The sequence below is a fragment of the Thamnophis sirtalis genome, unplaced genomic scaffold, assembly GCF_051295495.1.
Source record: "Thamnophis sirtalis isolate CommonGarterSnake01/CBP01778 unplaced genomic scaffold, rThaSir2_p1.2 scaffold_8, whole genome shotgun sequence".
Taxonomy (NCBI): domain Eukaryota; kingdom Metazoa; phylum Chordata; class Lepidosauria; order Squamata; family Natricidae; genus Thamnophis; species Thamnophis sirtalis.
In genome coordinates this window covers 50,042,123-50,065,991 of record NW_028261388.1, presented here as the reverse complement: position 1 = coordinate 50,065,991, position 23,869 = coordinate 50,042,123, and the positions used below count along the sequence as shown (strand labels likewise).

The 23,869-nt window shown below is 36.3% G+C and overlaps 1 protein-coding gene across 1 annotated transcript in view; it reads left to right on the top strand.

Moving 5' to 3' along the window:
• Positions 1-23,869, top strand: part of URB1 (URB1 ribosome biogenesis factor) — a 59,858-nt gene that overhangs the window by 7,515 nt on the left and 28,474 nt on the right. The window contains exons 9-19 of the mRNA XM_087721597.1: positions 158-353; positions 6,496-6,633; positions 8,453-8,626; positions 9,529-9,667; positions 10,735-10,857; positions 13,108-13,220; positions 15,861-15,974; positions 19,382-19,498; positions 20,857-20,995; positions 22,781-22,948; positions 23,315-23,499. Of these exons, the coding sequence (XP_087577723.1) occupies positions 158-353; positions 6,496-6,633; positions 8,453-8,626; positions 9,529-9,667; positions 10,735-10,857; positions 13,108-13,220; positions 15,861-15,974; positions 19,382-19,498; positions 20,857-20,995; positions 22,781-22,948; positions 23,315-23,499 (1,606 nt within the window). The remainder of the gene's footprint in view (positions 1-157; positions 354-6,495; positions 6,634-8,452; positions 8,627-9,528; positions 9,668-10,734; positions 10,858-13,107; positions 13,221-15,860; positions 15,975-19,381; positions 19,499-20,856; positions 20,996-22,780; positions 22,949-23,314; positions 23,500-23,869) is intronic.

Sequence of the window (23,869 nt, the reverse complement as noted above, 5' to 3'; positions counted from 1 at the left end):
CCATCCTGCCATCTTCCAAAATAGTTGAGAAATGCTAACTTACCATAACTCCTGCCCACTGATAGCATCTGCAGTGTAGATTCTGATAACTGATAGTTGATTATATATTACTATATTCTATCCAAATGATGTTTCTTTCAAACTATTATTTTGTTAGAGGAGGTAATTTGGTTCTGCTGCGCTTTCTTCTGAGTCTAAAGACTGCTGTAGAAGATGAGATGATTGCTGATCTTATGGTGAACATTTTCAAAATATGCCCAGATTTACTGAACAGATACTTTAAGGAAACCCAGTATTCTTTTGTTCCAAGACTAAAATCTGCATGGCTAGACAACATGAAATTGCTGAGAAAGGTAAGAACTACTTGAAAAGTATGTATTTAGTACATGAAAATGACCCTTATCAACATTTCTCTTGTTATAATGACAGTTATTGAAGTGTCTCTATGTGTACAGGACTATATTTGCCCTCTTATATTTGATAGTAAGTCAGAAAGAAATTCATTTTAATTAATGGGTTGTGGAAGGATGGATGAATGGCAAAGTAGTCAGACTTCGGAGTTCTTTTGTGTTTCTCTCAAGACTTTGCACAATATGAGTTAGGCTCAGAGAAAGTGACTAGTCCACAATCACCCAATCAGCTTTCATGGCCAAGGCGGAACTAGAATTTCAGCATCCTGGTTTCTAGGCCAGCACTTTAACTACTAGACCAGTGGTTTCCAAAGTGGGCAGTAGGGGGGCGCTAAGAGGCAAGGGGGGCAGCAGCGGGGTGCTAAGAGGCAAGGGGGCAGCAGGGGGGCGCTAAGAGGCAAGGGAGGTGGCAGAAGAGTGCTGGAGGTGTTCTGTACTGTACTCCCGACTCACCTAGCTTAGCGCGCAGGCGCGGAAGGGAATGCAATGGGACCAAAAGCGAGAGTCCTTCCCCGCGCGGCTTGTGTGGAGGTGGTGGCTCAGTCTCGCCTCACCAGGAGCCCGCGACGCCGTGCCTTTGGGAAGGCTTGGGTCTCGCGCGCACCTTCAATGGGTGGAAGGGCTGGGTTCTTCTTCGTCACGCGAGACTGGCAGTTAAAACTGCTCCTCCAGCTGCGGGGGGAGGCCGTGAACCCCTAAACGTAGCGATGGAGTTGTCTTCCCTGCTTCTCACCGGCTTTGCCACCTTTCTTCTCCGCGGCCCGCTGTTATTTAACGAATGGGCGTGTGGGTGAACAGCTTCACAAGAACCGAAGGTCCTGTCCCACCCGACATGAGCACACGGAGACCCTCAGCCGGTCTGTCATGCTGTGTAGAAACTGAGCTGCTGCCTCCCGTAAAAAATTGCAGGGGAAGCTGAAATTTTGGAATGTGATTCTAAGAGGAAGAGCGTCTACTCCGCTTGAGCTACTTTCTTATGTAAATAAGGATTGAACAGTGTACAAAAGAGGTTGTGGATTGTAATCCTTTCATGCTGGGGCAGGGCATGATTTTGCAACTACTTCATAGATGCACGTTTTTTTCTATAGTATTAGTATTGTTAATAGGATTCTTTTTAAAATCATCTGGATTAATAAACAATCTTAAACTTGCCCACTGCTGGAAATACTCCAGAAAATGTGTTTTAAATTAGTAATATTTTTTTATAGCATTAGCTGGCTGGCTGATCTGCTGAAAGAGGGAGGCATGTTTTGTTCAGAATAGTTTGTGGAATTGAAACAAGTGGTTCTCAAGCATTGACACATCTAATAAAAGTAGCTTACAGTGCTATTTAACATCATGTCCTGACTACATCCTTGTGTTTCCCCCAAAATGAATTGTCATTGCCCTGATCTCATTCCCAGTAATGAGTGAAATATCTTTAATCATTAGTTGTACTAGCTATAAAGTGGCGTTTTTCCTCCTTTCCTATTGAGTTTGCTTGTCAGAAGGTCACAAAAGTGATCAACATGACCCCGGGGCACTGCAACCATCATAAATATGAGTAAGTTGCCAAGTGTCTGAATTTTCATCACATGGGAATGGGAATGGTGCAACAGTTATGTGGGAAAAACAGTCATAACTCAATTCTTTCAGTGTCATTGTAACTTCATACTGTCACTAAACTAATAGTTGTAAGATAAGGACCATCTGTATTTCACTAATTGCTAGGGAAGATACAAACTTGCTCTCTTCCTGCCTACGTTCCAAACCCTGCTATCTCTTTGCTCTCTGAAAAGCCTTTTTCCTCCTGCTGCAGACTACAGGGAGTCCTCAGATTATGACTATAATTGAGCCCAAAATTTCTTTTGTTAAGTGAATTTTGCCCTATTTTATTATCTTTCTTGCCACTTGTTAAATGAATCACTGCACTTGTTACTAATGCTGTTAAGTGAATCTGGCTTCTCCATTGACTTTGCCTTCTCAGAAGGTTGCAAAAGATGATCATATGACCTCGGAGCACTGCAACCATCATAAATACAGTATGAGTCAGTTGCCAAGCATCCAAATTTTGATCTTATGACCATGGGGATGCTACAATGGTAATAACTGCCAAAAATGGTCGTAAGTCACTTTTTCAATACCTTTTCAATGATGAAGATTTTGATTGTTTGCTGCTTCATACAGAAGTTCATTGGCTATCAAAAGGCAACTGTGTGAGACGCTTTTACAATCTTTTTGACACTGTTGTGGCAAGAATGCCTTGCTCAGTGGTGAACTCAAAGAGATCAGGCATGACATTGCTTATTTATCAGAACTATTTGCAAAGTTCAATGAAGTGAATTTGCAGTTGCAAGGAATTTAGGTCAATTCTTATTAAGGCCAAATCTGTCATCTCTACGTTTATTTCAAAGTTAACTTTATTCAAGCGCAATATAGGCCGTCGCAAGCTATACCAATTTCCAAGTTTCTCTGAGTTAGAAGAGAAAGGTGGGATACAAGATGATGATCTTCAAGTTTTTTGTGACCATTCGGACATGCTACATAAAGATATGTCTGAGTGATATCAGGATCTTCTTTTGATGGAAATTCCAGATTGGGTGATAAATCCATTTTCAGATACTGAGGAAGATGTGGGGTAGTGGAGGAACAACTCATAAAGCTGCACAATGACATTGAGCTGAAGCCAAAGTTTAAGAAATCGTACCAAGAGTTTTGGTTACAGACAGAAATTTCTGATCACTATCTTGCACTATGGACAGTGGTTAAGAAGTTCCTTGTTGCATTTCCAACATCATATTTGTGGAACGTGGCTTCAGTGTGGTCATCCAACTTCTCTCCAAGCAAAGAAATCGACTCCAGATTACTGAACGTGGTGATTTAAGACTCCTGCTAAGTGACTTAAAACCAGGCATTGGGAAACTGGTATCCTTTCATCAAGCCCATCCATCACATTAAGAATTTACTGAACAGTGAAGTAGTTACTAAACTTTACTGAGTTTACTAAGTTACTAGTCACTAAGGTTCTTGATAAATGACTATCAGTCTTTGAAAACCTGGTATCATTGGATCATGTTCAACAATTTTGTTGAATTAACATTAACTAAAAAGGTTTTTAAATTGGATTTTGAATAAATGTGCAATTAATTGTTAGAGTTTTGAATTTTACTGTTACTATCTTCCTTCCATCGTGCAAACAGCCCAGTCACATGACCCCCAGCCACGCCCACAGAAACAGTAGAAAAAAAATTGAATTCCACCACTGGGTGGGGGGCACTGAGGATCAGTTTGTATTACCAAGGGGGTGGTGAACTGAAAAGGTTTGGGAACCACTGTACTAGACCAAACTGGCTATCTATCCTGCATATATTATATCAAATAATTGAGGGCAAAGTAATTCAGAAGTATATTATTTAGATACAGTATAATTTTAAAATCTCACAAACTCAACTTGTAAAAATCTCCTTTTCTCCCCCCTCTTCTAAATAATATCTGATCTGCAGATTTTATATGACTGCAGGTCTCACAGGTAAGAATTATTTTTTAAAAATCTTGTATTATTTATGTGGACAGAATCAGAAAGAAAGGCTATATTAAAACAAATGTAGCTTAATTTGAGTAAGTTCAAATCAAATTAGAATCACTCTTTTAGTCTAACCTCACAGGGTTGTTATTGTGGGAAAATAGGTGGATGAAGGAGTATTATGTATGTTCGCCACCTGGAGTTACTTATAAAAATAATAAAGGCGGGATAAAAATATAATTAATAAATAATGCAGAAGTGGATTGTAAGCTTGTATAAGTTTCAAATATGCAAATTAATATTGTGATCAAAATGCAAATGTAAAAGATCTGTATTTCCTAATTCTTTGGGATTACCGTATTTTTCGGAGTATAAGATGTGCTTTTCCACCCCCCAAAAAAGTGGGAGAAATGTCTGTGCATCTTATACAATGAATATTGCGGCGGGGGTGGGTGGGGGAGGAAGGGGGTTCCTGCAGCGCCAATCAACTGTTCCAGAACGAGCTGCGGTGGTGGTGGTGAACAGGCCGTAGCGGCAAACGGGCTGTAGCGACAAATGGGCCGTGGCGGCAAATGGGCCAGATGAATACCAGATGGATGCTGGCCAGAGACAGATTATTTCCCTTGTTTTCCTCCCCAAAAGTTAGGTGTGTCTTACGGAGCGTCTTATAGTCTGAAAAATATGGCATTTATAGTCTAGTTATATAAATTTCTGCCTGGAAAAAATATTAGTGAATTCATTGAGGTTTCTCCTCTCCCACGTAGTAAATCACAGTACATCTATAAGTTTGCAAACTTACTCCATGGTAGTGGATCTGACTATCTGAGAGACCGCCTTCTGCCAATTGCCTCCCTCTGTCCCATCAGATCGCATAGAGTAGGCCTCCTCCGAATTCCATCCGCCAGTCAGTGCCGACTGGCAACTACGCGGAGGAGAGCCTTCTCAGTTGCAGCTCCGACGCTTTGGAACGATCTCCCCGTGGAGATTCGTACCCTCACCACCGTCCAGACCTTCCGCACAGCCCTCAAGATCTGGCTATCCCGTCAGGCCTGGGGATAAGATCCGAACCTCGCCCCACCTGAATGCTGAATGAATGTTGTGTTTTATTGGTTTATTTTTTTTATTCACATTTTCTTTCTTTCTTGTGTTTTGTCTTACACTCCCTTCCCATTGATTGTAAGCCGCCCTGAGTCCCCTCAGGGAAAAGGGCGGCCTATAAATGTCAATAAAACTACAAAACTACAAACTCTTTTAGCTTTTGCTTTATTTTGAAAGGGGAAAAAGAGGTGCCTCTAACTCAGTGCCATTCATACCTCCGATCAAATTATCAAAGTCATATCCAGTAATCATGTATTCAACCTATTAAAATATCAGTTTGGCTTGGAAATGCCAGTGCAATTGGTATAATATAGGCTTCATATGATTTAATAAGTGAACTCCCTCAAATATAGTACAGCATCTGCTGAGTTTTATAAATTAATTATAAAAGCAATTCCTTGTCTTTCCCTGTGTTTATTGAATTCTTATATCATTGTACCAGATCCCCTCTATAGATTGAATTGCTGGTAAGCCTTTTAACTAAAGATTAGCTTAGTACTGTGTTATTTGGTGCTACTAGTTATCACTAGTTATTTGTGGAAAATGTAGCCAGCCTGAAAGATAATAGATCAACCTTTCCTTGTGTATCCTACCAGCTTGGTGGATATTAGTTGCTATTAGTTGATATTAGTTGCTACAATTTTATGTGAGGGTGGTTCGTGGGGAACAGATATAGGAAAGTGGATGGAGAAAGATGATGGAGAATGTTTGGGAAAGATCATTAACAGATCCTTCTCTGACTTCAAAAGGTGACAATGAGTTAAGAAAAATCTTGAAAATCAAAGGAGAGTAGAGTTAATAGAAAAGGATTCATATCTCTAATTCCTCTCCCCTGTCCCCCTCCCTCCAATACCATGAAGGGCTTTATAAGTGACGACTAGCACTTTGAAGCGTATCCGGAGACCAATGGGCAGCCAGTGCAGCTCGCGGAGGATAGGTGTAACGTGGGTGTACTGGGGTGCACCCACAATTGCTCGCGTGGCTGCATTCTGGACAAACTGAAGTCTCTGAATGCTCTTCAGGGGCTGCCCCATGTAGAGCGCATTGCAGTAGTCCAGTCTTGAGGTGACAAGGGCATGAGTGATTGTTGCGAGTGCCTCCCGGTTCAGGTAGGGACGCAATTGGTGCACCAGGCGAACCTGGGCAAATGCCCCCCTGGTCACAGCCGACAAATGGAAGTATAGCATTTGAATCCCGTGTTTCAGAACTTGCTGAATATTGTTTTTCAGCAAGATCTGCAAACATGGGATTCAAATGCTATACTTGAAAAGTGTGTGTCCCTAATTAGTAAGTTTTCCTGTTTCAGTAATGATCTCTCCTGCTAGTGTTTTCAGTTCTCCATTTTTTCTTTTCATATGCAATTGAACATTTATAGACTACCATGGATCTAGCTGAATTGACTATAGCTACTATTGCATCACTTAGGTTTGGGTATCTATATTATATATTTACTTGTATGTACATGTTTTGTGTTTTTAATTTCAGATCTATGAAGCTCAGCCAGAAGTTTCCAATGCTTTTAAAACCACTGAGTTTATTCCACTTCCTAAATTGCTTTCTATGGTGAAAGTGACTACAGTACCTGCAGTGTGCAATAAAGCCATGTTTACCCAAGGTTTAAATGTAAGAACTTATTCCATACTGCTGCTGCTGATGTTTTCCATTCAGTTGTGTATGACTCTTGGCGATTCTATGGGCCAAGTGTCTCCATATCTTCTCATCTTGCACTACTTCTTTGAGTTGTTCTATGCTCTGGCTAGTGTCAGCTTTGATGGTGCCACATTCTTAAGTGTGATCCTTCTCTTCTCTATCCTACTTTCCCTCTCCTATTGTACTAACAGTATATTTTGAAAAAAACAAAACAAAATGCATCATGAAAACCAATCCATGCAGTTCTCACCCTTTTTCCTTCAGAAAAGGCACATGGAGATTTTTGTCTTAATAGCATTAGGTCTGCCCAGAATTTAATTTTAACTATGGCTTATTAAAATAAGGCACTATTAAAATGTAATATATTGTTGTTTTATTAATCTGCAAATAAAAATAACCTCAGTGTTAGAGTGCAGTGCTAACAGTAAGAATAAAAGTCAGATTTTCCAATTTGCTCTGAATGGCACTAATAAAGAACTTCACTTTTGAAAATATAGTAGTAATAGATCTTTGTTAACATTATTAGCTTTGTTATCCTACCTGGATAAGGTCTACTCTAAATTTTTAACATTATTTGGAAAAAATATTTTTGATCACAAGCGTGGCACTTCTTTAGGGCAGCTGTATATTTTTGCAAGTTTGTAAATGAGTCTAAAACCACTGTTTTAATAAGTTGAACTCATTACATCATTTTGCATCTATCTATGCTTCTGAATAATTTTTGAAGTCTGTATACTGTGTACGCTGCTATATTAAAAACAATAAGTGCTGTGTATAATAAAGGCATCCTGATTCATATAGCTCTTTGGGCAACTTGAGACCACATTGTTTACCTAATCCACATGCAAGATAAAATGGACAAGTAGAAATGTGCGGCAGTATCTGAAATTCTTGAAACAAGGTGGAAAGAGAGATGTTTTTTTAAAATAAATTTATTGTCAGAGAACTATTGTTAAATTTAACTGGTAAATCATTTCAATTTATGCTTGTAACTGAAAAGATAGACAGGAAAGTTTATTAACTAAATATATGTCCTCTCTCCAGCTTTGTTGTTTTGTAAACTTTTATTATTTTGGTATCTGTGTCCACAACATAGTATGCATTTTTTCCCATCTGTTTTCATTTTACCTTAAGAATTGTGAGTGTAAGAACATGGATGCTTTCAGGTTAATATGACATTTTTCAATCAGAATCTTCACTATCATGCTTTATTTGTTTGTTTTTTTATATCCAACTTATATTATTTTTACAAACATACAACATCAGGATTTTTTAAACCTGATTTATTGAATAAACCAACTGATCTGGTTCAAATATTGCAGTAACAGCATAAACCACATTATGATATAGCATAGTGTATGAATCTAGACAATAACTCCAGTTCCTTGCTTTGCATCTTCTGTTAATTTTAAACAGCAATTCATTGCAACATTTCATTGGATCATATTGACCGCAAATGATGGGACTGACAGTCCAACATATCCAAAGCATACCATTTTGCAGAAAATGATAATAACTGATTTCCCCAAGAGAGGCACTATGTCAAAAGCGACTGGGCATGCTACTTTTAAAAGTCTTTTTATTTAAACATTTTGGGGTTTATATCTCTTTTTTGGATTCAAATTCATTTGATGCATCCTTTTTTTCCTCTTTCCTCTTGTCTATATTTACAGTTGACTTGTTTCCCCTTCATGCTGTAGATTGTTATTACCGTAGTTAACTTTAGAAAACATAGTTAAATTGTGCAAGATGAAGATAAGGCGAAGTAATTGTTTCCATGTTTAAATTTTAGATAGCCAGTAAAACAGTGAAGCATACTATATTTTCACTGATAACAACTATTCTGAAAAGAGCAATGAAAAATATTGACTATTGTCAGAATGAGAAGATATGGGAGAAGTCAGAAATCTATACTCCACTAATCATGAAGGAATTTGTTCAGCAGTACCGGGAAGCACTTAGTAAGGTACAGTCTTAAAAAAAGAAATGAAAACAGGCTTGACTTGCAGTTTGATGAAGAAGAAATGTGCTGTCTTTTATTCTTCCTCCTTTTTTCTGGCAGCTGTGGATATAAATATCTATTTCATTAGGTCTTTTTTTTCTTTAGTATATTGGTTTATATACTACTAGTGATTTGGAAGAAACTGTAAACGTTCTTTGGTTTTAACAATATTTATAAACTTTTCACAAATTTAATTTCATATTTATATTGGTGCCGAGTGTAAATGTATAATTTTTAGAATAATGTGAAAAATGCAAAATAACATTTTCTTAACTATATATCTGAAATACGGGGCAACAGACATAGGCATAGGTCTAATGGAGCTAGTACACATTTATGGTTTCCCTTTTTATTATTCCTTTATCCTAGTAGCATCTGCAGCGCCCCTTGATGATTATCATATTAATGACATCATATATATATATATATATATATATATATATATATATATATATATATATATATATATATATATATATATATATATATATAAAAATAAAAATAAAAATAAAAATAAAAATAAAAATAAAAATAAAAATAAAAATAAAAATAAAAATAAAAATAAAAATAAAAATAAATAAATATAATTTACCCCCTGGCTACAAACACCTATGCTTTAGAAATTATTTGGTAGCTACATTGGAATGAATGTAAGAGCAAACAAGTAGGATATTAAATGGGACAAATCAAATTTGAATAGGGGAATAATGATAGATTAAAGTAATTTACAGGAAAAAATAATCTTTCTTGTTAATATATTCAAAACAGGTAAATAACCTGCAAAGTTTTGCATAAATGCAGATTTTTTTATTTTTCTCCCATACTTCTGCTTTGTACAACATAATATAACAATCTTTAAAACCTAGCTTTTACCAGATATGACTAGCATAATCGCCGTCTGGCAGTCCTTACTAAAACAAGATAAGGCTCAAGAAGGACAGAAAGAGAAAGGAACAGAAGTTGCTTCTTATAAGGAGGAAACAAATGAAACAAACAAAGAGCATGGTAAGGGTCATTGTATGTACTTACAGATTTGTACTTTTAACCCAGTGACTGAAAATATCTGATACTTCATGTTGGCCTTGAGCTGTTCTTTGACAAGCTCTATTTAATATGAAAGTTATATTTTAATATGTGATAAAATTATTAGATATCCTTTCTGAAACCCTTGTTTTATAGACTGTTAACAACCCAGTCCTGTGCAAAATTCTGAATAAAGAGATTCTTGCAAGAAAGCCATTAAGGATATTTTCTATCCTTACCTTTACACTTACTTTACACTTCACACTAATTCCTGGATAGTGTAAAGCACTATTAAATCACTGTTTTTTGGTTTCATAGAATTGGCTATTTAATAAACCATGGTTTATAACCTATAGCGGCTAAGTTGACAAACCATACAAAGTCACTAACTAGCAAACTATTATTTAGTATAAAGCAAGTATCACTTGTCTCTTGAGAAATATATTCCTTAAGAATGTCTATGGAGATTCTCAATCATCCAGGTCAAGGTTGTCCCAAATCCTTCCATTCACCACCATCCAGTCAGAGCTGAAGAAACTTCTGGGATGAGAAGCGAAACGTCTTCGAAGAAAAACTAGAAAGTCTATTTGCCTTGAAAAAAGCACCTTTGGGACATATTCCTTAAGAGTTCTTAATTTTGCATATTCTGACTTGGCAGACAAACAGCCCTGCTAAAGTTTCTTTCCTTCTCATTTAGACATAAAACACAAAAGTCTTATGCATCAATACTTTGTAATTTCTTTCTTTTTCCACCAAACAGCACCACAACAACGCTGGCAGTGGTTACTGACCCAGAGGAGGGGGTAGAATTCATTCTAAACATCCAAAGGGCCAGGATTAAACTTTTAGAACTTCATTTTAATTCCCTAGATTTGCTATCAGTTGATTCGTTTTTAAATTACATATATTGGTGGTAGCTATTTTTCAGAATTGTACTATGTGTAGAGAAAAAAAACACTGATATCGTAAAATGAAAATAAAATGGGATTTTATTTTATGACATTTCTTTGTTTTTTGTTTTTTTAAATCTGTCAATCTGATTTTTCTAGGCTTGGATGATGTAGAAATCACTCTTCTGAAAGCTGTTTTACTTCAAGTTATATGCCTTTATCAACAAGTTGTTCCTCACTTAGTAGCACAGAGCAACTTTGATTTTAGCAAATTAATAAAAGGTAATGTTAAGCATACTCTAGTTAAATGGGAATACACCTAAAATAATATTTATAAAGGAGGGTCTTGTCTAGCACTTTAGCTAACAATCTGCAAGATAAGTATACTTACACCACTGTATAAGATGGGCTGCCATAGATGATAGATAGATAGATAGATAGATAGATAGATAGATAGATAGATAGATGATAGATAGATAGATAGATAGATAGATAGATAGATGATAGATAGATAGATAGATAGATAGATAGATAGATAAATAGATAGATAATTGATCGATCTGTGGGGTCCTTGGTACTCTGAGCGTGGTGGTTTTATTGCAGATATTTCATTATCAAACTAGGTAACATTATCAATGCTAGAAGGGAGTTGGGTTTGCTCTTATTTTTATATATTAGTGACTTGCCCTATCAGTGCTAGTGGGATTGTTCTTAGTGGTTCCTTGATTAGGTTGTTGTTTATGGTTAGCTTGTCTGAATTGGTAGTCCTTGCTTAGGGTATTGTTTACTTTTTGACTATTGCTCAAGGTTAATTTTGGTGTTACTCTTTGTTCATGTGCATGTTGATTTCTGGTGGGGAGTTGTATTGGTTTTTTTGTTTCTTTTTGGCTTTTTGATTGTCTCTTTTGCACAATATGTAGGCATAGTTTATCTCTATATGGCTTGATCTAGGATACTCACAATTTCCTAATTGAAACTATGGTTGAATCTGTCCATGTGTTGTGAAATTAAGGAGTTTTCACCATGTCTTCTGACTTCTGCTTGGTGTTCATGGATGTGCTCTGTTAGTCTTCTATTTGTTTGTCCTACATAGTGGCTGCTATAGTCCTTATACTATTGAAGGCTGACTCCTGTTTTTTCTTCTGGGGCTTCTGGAATCAGGGTAAACTTGATATTTTCAGTTTCTTTGCAAGTGCTTTGCAACTTCAGGAGCCATAGTCACAGTTGAAAGATGCAGATGAGTATTGAAAAAGTTGATTGAACTTGAGTTTGGTCTCCTAAAATTTTAGAATCTTCTCCCTAGGTAATCTTACATTTGGTGATTTCAATTCCAGATGAAGACCTTTTCATTTTCCCAAACTTTTAAAATTCATATTAAGATCAGTATTGTGATGCAGGGGGAGACAAGATTTGAATCCCTTTAGCTTTGTTTTAGGCTGAGGCATTTCACTAGGATGCCATTAATTGAATAGGGACTGCAAAGATGGAATGGGAGAGGAATAAGTATCCTGACTCTCCTTAATGACTTGGTGGCTTTCAGTATACTTGATTGTGGTATCTTCTGGACTGAGTACAGGAATTGGAAGTGGGAGATATGGAATTGTTACACTTCTCATTTTGCCTCAGCCAATTTCAATTGATAATTGGTAGGGGAAGAGAAAAGATAAAATTCAAACTCCTTTATGGGTGCCTCAGAGCTTTATGGTTGTGCCCCTCCAGGTCAACCTGCTGGGTGAGATAATCTGTTGGGTTCAGTTATGATGATAAGTCTTGTTCCAGCACCCAGGGTGTGTGTATGTTGAGAAAGGCTCAAACTCAATTGTAGTAAGAGTGATAGACTGAGTTCTTGGAACACCATCTCCACAGCGATTTTAAACAGCTTTGAAAACCTGGATGTTCCTGCAGATCTTGAATTAGGGTGGTTGTTAAGGTCCTTTAGACTGGGTTTTTGGGAGAGAAAGTAGAAGAGAAAGTTTTTATTGTTTGTCTGGACTGCTGATGTCTTTTTTAATATTGTGTTTGTGTTATTTTCTTTGTGATATCTTTTTGATACTCTCTCCTTGTTTAAATGTATAAGTCACCCACAATCTTTTTGGAGTCAAACAGTTCTAGAAATTGAATAGTTTATTGAACTGAATTGAATACTTTAGTTGAGCAAGTGTGATTGGATGCACAAGGCATTTGTCTCTAGTGCAGAAGCTCTCTCGGTACATGCAGAGCAACAGAATAATGATAATAATAATAAGACCAATAAGAGGGAGGAAGTAAAGAAGATAACAAGAAGGATAAATAATTATATTACAGCCATACTACATGGGTAAATAAATGTGTGACATAGATAATCAATAGATGATCGAGATAGACAGACAGACAGTGTTGTGATGCTAAAATATATTTTTTAATTAAATATATGCTGCCCATCTTGCTGTCCAAACATCTTAATGTATAATGCTGCTTGGATTTTTTATTTAGTTTGGTTATTTTATCTTTGATTTAACTTTAATCAGCAACTATATCTTTTTCAAATCATAGGTATTTTTACTGAAAAAGGATTGCAACAGGAAATTTGTCCTGTTCTGCATTATCATATTCTCAAACTGGCTCTTGAGCTGCCTGCAAATAAGTTTTCCTGGTTCAGAATACAGGTAAGAGTGATATCTATGATATTTAGATATGTGCCTGTATTTATCACCAGTTATAGGCTGTACCTATTGCTGTGCTGACCTTCTATGTCTCTGCTGTCTCTGCAATGCTGCATAAACATCATTTGAAAAGAGATTTTTGCATCATTTAAGGTTCTGTTTACACAACGTAAGAGGAAGATTTGGTCCTTGAAGTGGTAAAATCTACAGCAAGCAAGAATCTAAATCAGGCAGCAGGGATATTGCTGTCTAGGGCATTGATGGCGAATCTTTTTTGGCTCACGTGCAGGGGGGGTCGTGCACGGGTGTGCCATGCGCACGACCACAGCGTGCATGTGTGCACGACCAGCACTCCCCTCCATTTTTGGCATGCTTTTTTCGCCCTCTCAGGCCCCAGAGGCTTTAGAGGATCATGGGGAGGGCGAAAACAGCCTCCCCCGCCCTACGAGCAAACCGTAAATTCAGCAATAGACAACTTAAGTGTGTCCTGACAAATGGCTCCGCATGCCACAGATTCGCCATCTCAGGTCTAGGGGAAAAACTCTTTGAAGCTGGGAACATGGAACATAAAAAGCATGAACACAGGAAAGCTCACAGTAGTAAAAGATTAAATGAACAAATGAACAAATTACACATTTACAACTTAGGCCTCAACGAATTGAAATGGGTTAGTGAGCATTTTTCAATCAGAAGAACATACTATTTACTAAGGATATAAAATACAGAAGGGTGTTGAATTCATTGTTGGAAGATTATTGCAAAAACAGTACTTGAGGGCAGTGAAATCAATGAGTGAATAATATGAATTAAACTTTGTGGGCAACCTTTAATGTGGCAATTATCCAAGTTTATGCTCCAACCACTGATGCAAGAAGTGGAGTTTGATGAGTTCAATTTGAAATCATCAACACTGGGAACATGCAAGCAAAATATACTGCTTGCGGTTGGAGATTGGAATGCAAAGTTGGAAATAATGAAAGAACCTAATTGGACTGTATGACCTAGGAAATAGGAAGCAGGAGAATGACTTACTGATTTCTGCCAATCTAACGATTTCTTTGGTTTCAGCAACCAAACTTTGTCTGTGTATATGGACCTCCACAGATGGAAGTAAACAGGAAGTAAAAGAAGTCAGTTATAACAGTGAAGATATGGCCCAGGGTATTGTAGAAAACAAATCACAAACTGCTCATGTGCAGGTCCACCTAAACGGAAGAATAAAGTCTACTAGCCTCCATAATACTCACCATAATACTCACCATTTTTAGAAATTGCTTTAAAGTCCTGAACATTATTAAGAGGGAACCATAATGTGAAATGCAATAAAAAATTAGGAATAAAAATGAAGAGATTGCTTCAAAGATGACTAATAAATTAGATGAAATTAAACTTAGAGCAAATTGCAAACTTTGCCTTGGAGAGAATTGTTACACTAAAGGGTGTCCATGAACAGATAGTTATTGATTAAAAAATTCAGTCTATATGCCAATACGAAAGAAGGGAGAAATGTTAGTAGCCTTCTCTATACTGGTGACAGTATTCTAATAACAACATGCAAATGACCTGCAGTCTTTAGTAATGAATGTCAAGAAGCACAGTGAAAAAAATTGGACTAAGTTTAAATATGAAAAAGACTAAATTAACAGGTGCAAGTAATCCTCAGTTTACAGTTTCACTTGGCAGAAATGCTCAGACTCAAATTATCCTAGTTTGGGCACATTATGCGAAGACCTTACTCTCTTATAAATTCTATAATGTTTGAAAGAGGGAAGGAAAGAAGAAGAGGGAGACCAGCAGCATTGTAGATGGACTTAATTACAGCAGCACTGTGTACATTGATGGGACATTATTATATTTTATTTATAATATAGAATACATTTATATGGCTTTCCATCTCACAGGGAGTGACTTTGGGCAGTGCAGCATGTTGGAGAACTGATCAGCTTGTAGGAAATATGTCTGTGTGGTCACTAAACATTGACACCAGCTTGATATTTTGTGACATTTTCATTGGTCTTACAAAGATACATTTGTACATATTGTGTTTTGCTTTTAGTAAATAGCACATTGTTTATTGTTTCTCCAATTCAAAATATGGAATATGAAAATATTGATTCTTGCTATGCTTCATTACAGGTAGTCCTCAACTTACAACAATTTATTTAGTGACTGTCCAATGCTACAATGGCACTGAAAAAAGTGACTTATGACCATATTTCTCACTTACAATCATTACTGCATCCCCATGGTCACATGATCAAAGTTCAGTTGCTTGGCAGCTGACTCATATTTATGACCGCTGCAGTGTCCCAAAGTCATGTGATCCCCTTTTGCGACCTTACAAGCGAAGTCAATAGGGAAGCCAGATTAATTTAACAACCATGGTACTAACTTAATAATTGCAGTGATTCACTTAACAACTGTGACAAGAAAGGTCGTAAAATGCGGCAAAATTAACAAATGTTTCACTTAGCAACAGAAATTTTGGGCTCAGTTGTAGTCGTATGTTGGGGACTACCCGTATTTATCTGGTTCTGCTATACACTTATTTAATGTATGTAATGCATGTATTTAATGTAAAATATTAGTTACTGTGATGAGCACTAGAATAATTCAACTATAACCAATGCAAATGTGTTTTAGGATGCAGCTGAGAAGGTTTGTGGTGACAAATCTGTATTTTACCTACTGATGAAAATGTTTGTCACCAGCCCCCATTCACAGCTCAAAATAGCAACCAAGAAATTGATTTTTAAGGTGAGTTATTATTTGCCTAGCAAAAGCAGAGATCATGCCATAGAAACTGGTCTTTCCAAATTAGGTTCCATTCCACATACCATTCCTTATACATAACTGGCATCATCTGTAGAAGGATTTGTAAGCCCTGGATGGGAAATGTTGCCTTAGAAGGTTGGGTTTAAAAGTTAGCAATATAAGCAACCCCTGTTTTTATTTTTTTGAAGAACATACCACTTGCTATTTGAATGTGCTGTTCCCAGATGAGGATCCATTAACAGTTTTAAAAATTATCTCATTTCTTTGAGGGGAGGGCTTTTGAGGCAGTCTTGGACAATTCTATATGGGATTTTTTGGCAACATTTTTGGAAGTGGTTTGCCACTGCCTACTTCCTAGAGAGCGTGACTTTCTGCTAAAGTGGGATTAGAATTCACAATCTCCTAATTTCTAATCTGGTCTCTTTAGCCACTGTACCAGACTGGTTTATGAGATTGAAATATGATCTTCTGCTTGGCATGTCAAACATCTCCAGACAGTGTTCAATCTTAAAATATCTTTTATATAAAAGATAAAGTACGGTATTTACAGGTCATTAAGTCCTTGTGGTCATTAAGTGAATCATAGGGTCATTAAGCAAATCCAGCTCCCCCCATTGACTTTGCTTGTCAGAGGTCCTCTGGGAAGACACAATTCATCTAATAACTGCATGGTTTGCTTAATCATGGCAAAAAAGTCATAAAATTGGATGCAATTTGATATAGTTACTCTGACAATAATATACAAGTGGTTTACTGCTACCTTTTTTTCCAGGATTTTTTCCCCTCTTTCCAACTCTTATCCATAGCAATGGATTTTATTGGTGGTCTCCTATTTCAGGGTCAGCTGCTTAGTTTAGTCACAATAACCTATGGTTTGCTAGATGCCATTAGATGTCTATGGAGGTTCTTAGTCATCTAGGTCATGGTTGTCATAAAGATGCTTTTTCAGGAGACAACTGGACTTTCTTGTTTTTCTTTTGAAGACGTTCCGTGAAGCTTCTGAAGCTCTGACTGGATGGTGGGGAATGGAAGGATTTATATTCCTTGCAGACAGCCGGTCATTTGCATTTTTAGAGAGTCACTGGGGCCACTTGGGGGTTATTTGTGTCCTCAGGGTCACCTGAGTAATGCAAATGGGTGTGGAGCCTTCTTGGCTGCAGGGTGTTTTCTGTCTTGTGTTCCTTCACTATTGAAGGCAGGCGCAGGTTGTTGGGGATGAGCCTGTGTTGTCTCAAACTGAAGCGCAAAAGGTTCCTAAACTCTGCAATTTTTCTGCCAATCCATTCATACTCCTGCACCATTCAAAGGGTGTTCATCCCAAAGTGTATAGCTAAATGTCTATGGATATTCTCAGTCATCCAGGTCATGTTTGTCACAAAGGTGCTTTGTCAGGAGGCAACAGGACTTGTTGAAGTGAAACGTCTTCAAAAGAAAAACAAGACAATCCAGTTGCCTCCTGAACAATCACTTTTGGCATAGGGCTTCTTGATGATATTGACAGAAATATGAGATAAATTCTTAATAGAAGCTATTGTTTGTTGAATATGAAGGCTATATTTAATATATTAGTGTCCGTTGCATATTTATTCAGAAATAAATTTCACTTAATCAAATGGCAGCCCCCTTTTAATATATGCTTAGGATTGCAGCCTTAAAAAAGGAAGCAGTAGGGCTGAAAACCATCTGAGGGAGATGGGTGGTTAAAAAGTATGAAAAATAAATATCGCAAACAGGACAACTTATTTTTTAAATTCAGCTGCAATATTGTGGCCCTGTATCTAACTAAATTCCAGTGAACTCTATGAAACCTACTAGGATATTTTGGACTGTTAACTTACTAATTAAATTGATAAATGTTTGCAGCCTCAGTATAACAAAAGTGACATATTGTTGGGACTGTTTAAAAGAAAAGGCTTTGCCTTGACTTTTTCAATTAAGACTTTTAATTCAACTATTTTTGGCAAAGAATTAGTTGGTTACTTTTATTGTTCCCAATCAGGGTCCATAACCATTGGCACAGGGCGTAGTTACTGACTGGGTTCATATATCAGGCAAATATATAGCTTATTTTAACTATGGTTTGCTGACTGATCAACAATGGCTAGATTTACACCTTATACTAAATCTTATCATTAGTTAGTAGTTAGGTTTGCATGTTAGAAAAATTACATAAATTAGATGATAACTTAGTTTGATATGTGAAATCAATCATTTATGCATCTAAGCAAGTTTTTTTTCCTGAATAACTTCAAGGATGTCTTCAAGCTTCTTCATTCTTCATTCATCATATCCATTTAACATGAAATATAAACTATACCTCTCTTTAGCACCTATCAGCACATGCAACCCTTGCATTTACATTTCAGAGAGCAATCCTCCATTTTTTAATAGGCTGTCCTAGCAACTGTTCTATCCATAATAGGAACAAGTTTATTTCTTTATCTGGGTTTCTTTCAGCAAGTAAGTTAAAAAAAAAAATGTGGGAAGCTTCCACCCTGCTGGCTCCACGATGCCAGGTTTTGTTTCCTATACAATGCTGGCATGCCATCCTTCAGGAGCCATTGTTTGCATAGTCTGAAAGTGGCAAGCTGTGAATGCCTTCTTTAGCTTGCCAAGGGTTGTTTCACTTGTACGGGTGGCAGTGAGACTCATTAGCAAATCTGCATTTAACATTTGCACAGCTGTTGGATCAGTGCATGGAGTAAAATAGAGAATGTTCTCTAGGACTGAACTAAAACTGGAAGACGCATTTGTGGTGAACCTTTGGGAATTTGAGGTTTTCTTTTCAGCAGTCTCTGGATGTGGAGGAGAGATAGTAATTATTTCCCACTCTCTTGTCATCTGATAACTAGATGCTAAAGATAGACGCTAAGTTCTTGTAAACAACCACATGACTCATTTTGTAAGCTATCATAAAAAGAAAATAAATTGCTTGCTTAACACTCAACAACTGATTTGCTATAAACAAGTAACAGTCTGGATGTAAGCAGGACTATTGAACTGGCTGAAGAAATGCTCCTTGAGAACCTGTTTGCACATATGATTTTCTAATAGAGATGCATGTGTGTATGTTTAGACAGGTTGTTGGTGATTACCATTGCTTTTTCATATATCTTGGAGATTTCAGTTGCAGTTTGCATTAATCGCTGGTACAAACAAAAACTAATTTTCTGAAATAGGTAATGTAAAATGGTGAAAGAGGAGAAGCAGAAGGCTTTCACAATTCTTTAATATAATCTGTATGTTTTTAGCAAAGCATAGCAGACTTTTATGGAAAAGGTCATGGTAAATGACTAATCTGCCATCAGCTTTTGTTAGCAGTCAGTGTAAGACGTTGCTGTACAAAAATAGCCGCTAAAATGAATGTATAATACTTGTTTTCTTAATAGGTTTTGCACGACAGTGGAGTATTTGAGTACACTGGGAAGGAACTTGAATTGTGGCTCAGTCATTTGGATAATACAGTTGAAGCCAAAAAGGAAGTCGTGATTCAGTTTTTGGAAAGGGTAAACAATATGCTAATTAATCAGTTTAACAATGCCAATAGCTAATAGCAAAATGTTTCAAAAGTTATGAATGAATTATAGGAACCTGACATTTTGTAGTCAGGGAAGATTGAACAAAGAAAGTGAGATAAACAAAGGCTTTTATTAGAGGTTTACATCTTATTGACAAAGGCGTGGGCTCTCTTTTCTTATCCACATGATATTGTATTATGTGGCAAAGTTAACAAAGGACATTGGAAAGGATGGCAAAGTTATGTAAACTTTGCCTTAATTCTTCCAGTGACATTTTTGATGTACATATTACTTCCTCTCTCTTGTGAAAGCAGTAATTAAATTTGACATGCAGGAAAGACATTAATATAGCCCTGAAGGATTATTTCTCAAACAGCTCACTGATTAAGAATAATAGTACTTTGACCTCTCTTCAGATCTTATAAATCTTTTGTCTTACTAAAGAATAATAAATAATCTGATAATTTTTCTTATAGAATTAATTGATTAAATATGACTAAACTAAATTGCTCTATTCAAAGATAGCCCAAAAAATTCAAAATAATCCATTTGGAAGGAAGACTGGAAAATAATAATAGAAATAATAATAATAATATACACTTAATTTTCATTTTTATATTATATATTTAATTAAGACTTGGAATTACCAGAACATGAAATGAATTTTTATATAGTGAATTACAGCTCAGTTCACACATCATACTTAATCCCACTTAGTTTTTACCATGCCTTATTAAATATATTTAATTTAATTTGATTTAAATTGTCTCAGTTCAGTTCAGCTATTTCCTTATGGTTAGTATAATGTATGAACTTGTATCTAATTATAGTTTAGTAATTGCCATAAAAAATCAAAATCTCACAAAGTGATATATGGGCATTTAGATCTTAAAGTACCACAATACAATTTGGTTTATCAATATTACAGTACCTTTCTGGGTTAAATTGTGTTCTGATAATAAAAATATATAAAGCTGTAGAATCATTCAAAGGATTTTCAGGGAATTATTTTGGTTGATAAAACTTCTGCAAAAAATATATATTCTACAGTATATATTGCGGAATCTACTTGAAGAATAAAGTTAATACAGATATGGGTTTCTGAAATCTGATTGCTTTCCTTGTATTTTTATTCAGCTGAGTTACATGCATATGACATCAATTGGTTTTACAACCAACACATACTACTGCAATATCTTTAAAAAATGGGTTTGAATTTTTTTTGTTATAGAAAAAACATCCAGTCTATCTTTTGGAAGATTAAAGAATTCATTCTCTATAATACCTTAATTTAAAATGCCTTATTTTCTATTCATCTTTTAATAAATACTTGTTCCCTTTTCTAGGTCTTGGTCAAAGTAGTAACCAACCCTTATCCATATACAGATAAAGCAGCAGACTTTGTTCAAGAAGCAAGCATTCTTCAGGTCAACTTATTTAAACAAGATGTTGATAACATCAGCATACCCATTTCTCATATTGATGGTATACCCAATTCTTTCGAAATCATTCTCCTAATCTAACACTAATATTCTTGAAAGTTTACAAAAAAACCAACATTTTTAAAAAGGCCATCACTTATAAAATCTTGTATAAAGTTAAAGCCATTAACTAATATTAACTAGGATCAAAGAGGGGATGTGGTGGCTCAATGGCTAAGACGCTGAGCTTGTCAATCAGAAAGGTCGGCAGTTCAGCAATTCGAATCCCTAGCGCTGCGTAATGGAGTGAGCTGCAGTTACTTGTCCCAGCTTCTGCCAACCTAGCACTTCAAAAGCACGTAGAAATGCAAGTAGAAAAATGGGGACTACCTTGGTGGGAAGATAACAGTGTTCCATGTGCCATTGGCATTTAGTCATGCCTGCCACATGACCAAGAAAACGTCTTTGGACAATGCGGGCTCTTCAGCTTAGAAATGGAGATGAGCACTGCCTCCTAGAGTCGGGAACAATATGTTTGCATTAGTTTGCATTTGATAATATAGATCCCAGACTTCTTCCAAACTTTGGCAAGCAACCATAATCAGGTTTCCACATCACACTTGATAAAGAAATGCTTTTTTTTCCTGTTGCATTGTTTTTATACCAATGGGAGCTAACATGTATTGGATTTGGCCAAAACAAATAGGATAAATTGGAATAGATTTACATTTAAATTAGTAGATGAGATGGGTCTCAATCAGGGGTGGGTTGCTGCCAGCATTACTGCCGATTCTCAACCCATGTGTCACATGCGCTGTTCAATGTAATGCATGCGCAGAACAATTTACAGTGAATTGCCATACGCAGTCACTAAAATCCAAAATGGCGGTGGCCAAGCAGCAGCTAAGGAACTGGTTCCGGGGCATGGCAGGCCTGGGTTGCTGCCGGTTCTGTGATCCAGGCCTGAATTCCACTACTGGTTCGGGAAAACCAGGCCGAACTAGCAGCAACCCACCTCTGGTCTCAATAACCTTGATTTCAAATGTGAGTTTCTATGATGTTTCAGTTCCAGTCAGTCCCAACTGTTGTAATTGTTTTACAATAGAAATTCTAAAGTATCGTATTTTTCAGAGTATAAGACGCAGCTATCCCCCCACCAAAAGAGCGTGGAAATGGTGCGTCTTATATACCGAATATAGCTATTTTTGGCCTCCCGAAGCCAAGCCTCCGCATCCCATTTTTGCAAAAAATGGGCCATTTTTCGTAAAAACTGAGGCGGTTTTGTCTTCCATCAGCCCCCAGCAGCACTCTGCAGGCTTCAGCAGGGCTGAGGTAAGGCAAAAACGCCTCCGTTTTTGCGAACAATGGGTGAAAAACAGGCCGTTTTTTGCAAAAACAGGTGTTTTTGCCTTGCCCCAGCTCTGCTGAAGCCTGCAGAGTGCTGCTGGGGGCTGATGGAAGGCAAAGACTTTTTTTCTTACCTCTTCAAAATCTTGGTGCGTCTTATACACCGGTGCGTCTTATAGTCCAAAAATATTGTACATATTCTTAACTTTCTTAATAACATTAAAATTCTTAAAAATATTTACTAATAATATTGTATTTTACTATACAATATTTAATTGTTAAATAAAATGTGAAATATTAATTGTTAAAAAATTACTGTTTGTCATATTATTTTAAAATATAAACAATTTATCATTTGAAATTAAAAATTTGTAAGGTAGATTCCATATTCATATGGCATATGCTAATACTACATGTTATTTTCTTTCTATAGACGGTTACACTGTTTGCTGCTGAATCACAGAAATATCTTTTTATGTATTTTTTTTCCTTACTAAACTAGATGTTCTAGATATGATTGATGTCCTTGTGGAAGATAGTGAAGGTTTAAATGAAGAAATTGGTTGTACTTTAAGTGAAGACATGATTATGAACACATTTCCATTTAGTGCAATTGTCCCAGCTTCTTTAGAAGCAAGAAATAAGTTACTTGTTGATGAAAACACAAGAGGTATTTTTGCTTGTTTCTGTAATTTCTATCCTGCTTTTTCACCAAAATAATGATAATCAGCCTCCTCATAAAATGCAGTTTTAACATACTGAAAATTCTTGTAAAAGCACACATAAAAGGGGAACTTGCACATAAGTTGCTAAAAAAACCTAATGCTCAATATGCACAATCAAAATCAAGAAGCTGTTTGATTTTTATTGTGAAAAATAAATATTATGCTTTTCTGTACAGATAATCATGCAATTTTAATCTTCCTGATGGAAGTTTGCTTAAGGTGCTCTCTAGATTAGGCTTTGAAGACTTCAGTTTCAGAAATCACAAGCATTTAGTCTTAGTTTTGTTATAGTTATTGTTTTGTCTTTTTAGAAGAAAGCATTGTGGAATATCTCATTGCTGTGTTCACTGACCTCCTGAATTCTCAACGAGATCCTTTAGCTCTTTGCCTGATGTTTCAACATTACGATAAAGAACTTCAGTCTATCAGTGCTCAGCTTTGTCAGTTCAACTGTTACTATAACCTTTGGATACCACAACAAGCTAAGGAAGCCTTGGTAAGCAAGCCAAATTGTATACTAAACAGCATAATTTGGTGTTAGTTAACATTATAACACACAGGAGAATTATACATAGCAAACCATGCTTAAATTTAGTTATACAATTTGAAATTCAGACATCCTGTTAGCTTGCTCTTTTTTGATGCATCTTTGTTAATCATCAGTCAGTGGCACAGTGGAACTGCATGATGAAAAGTGGACTGATGTCTCATACATATATATTTTCAAAACATTATTATAACTGAGCTCATTTAAGACTGGTATCAGGAAAAACAGGCTAAATCAGCCCTGTTTTTTTCAGTAAACAATTCTTCCTGTCAATGAATTGCTTTTAGATTATTTTGATTTTTTTTAATATTGATTTTCC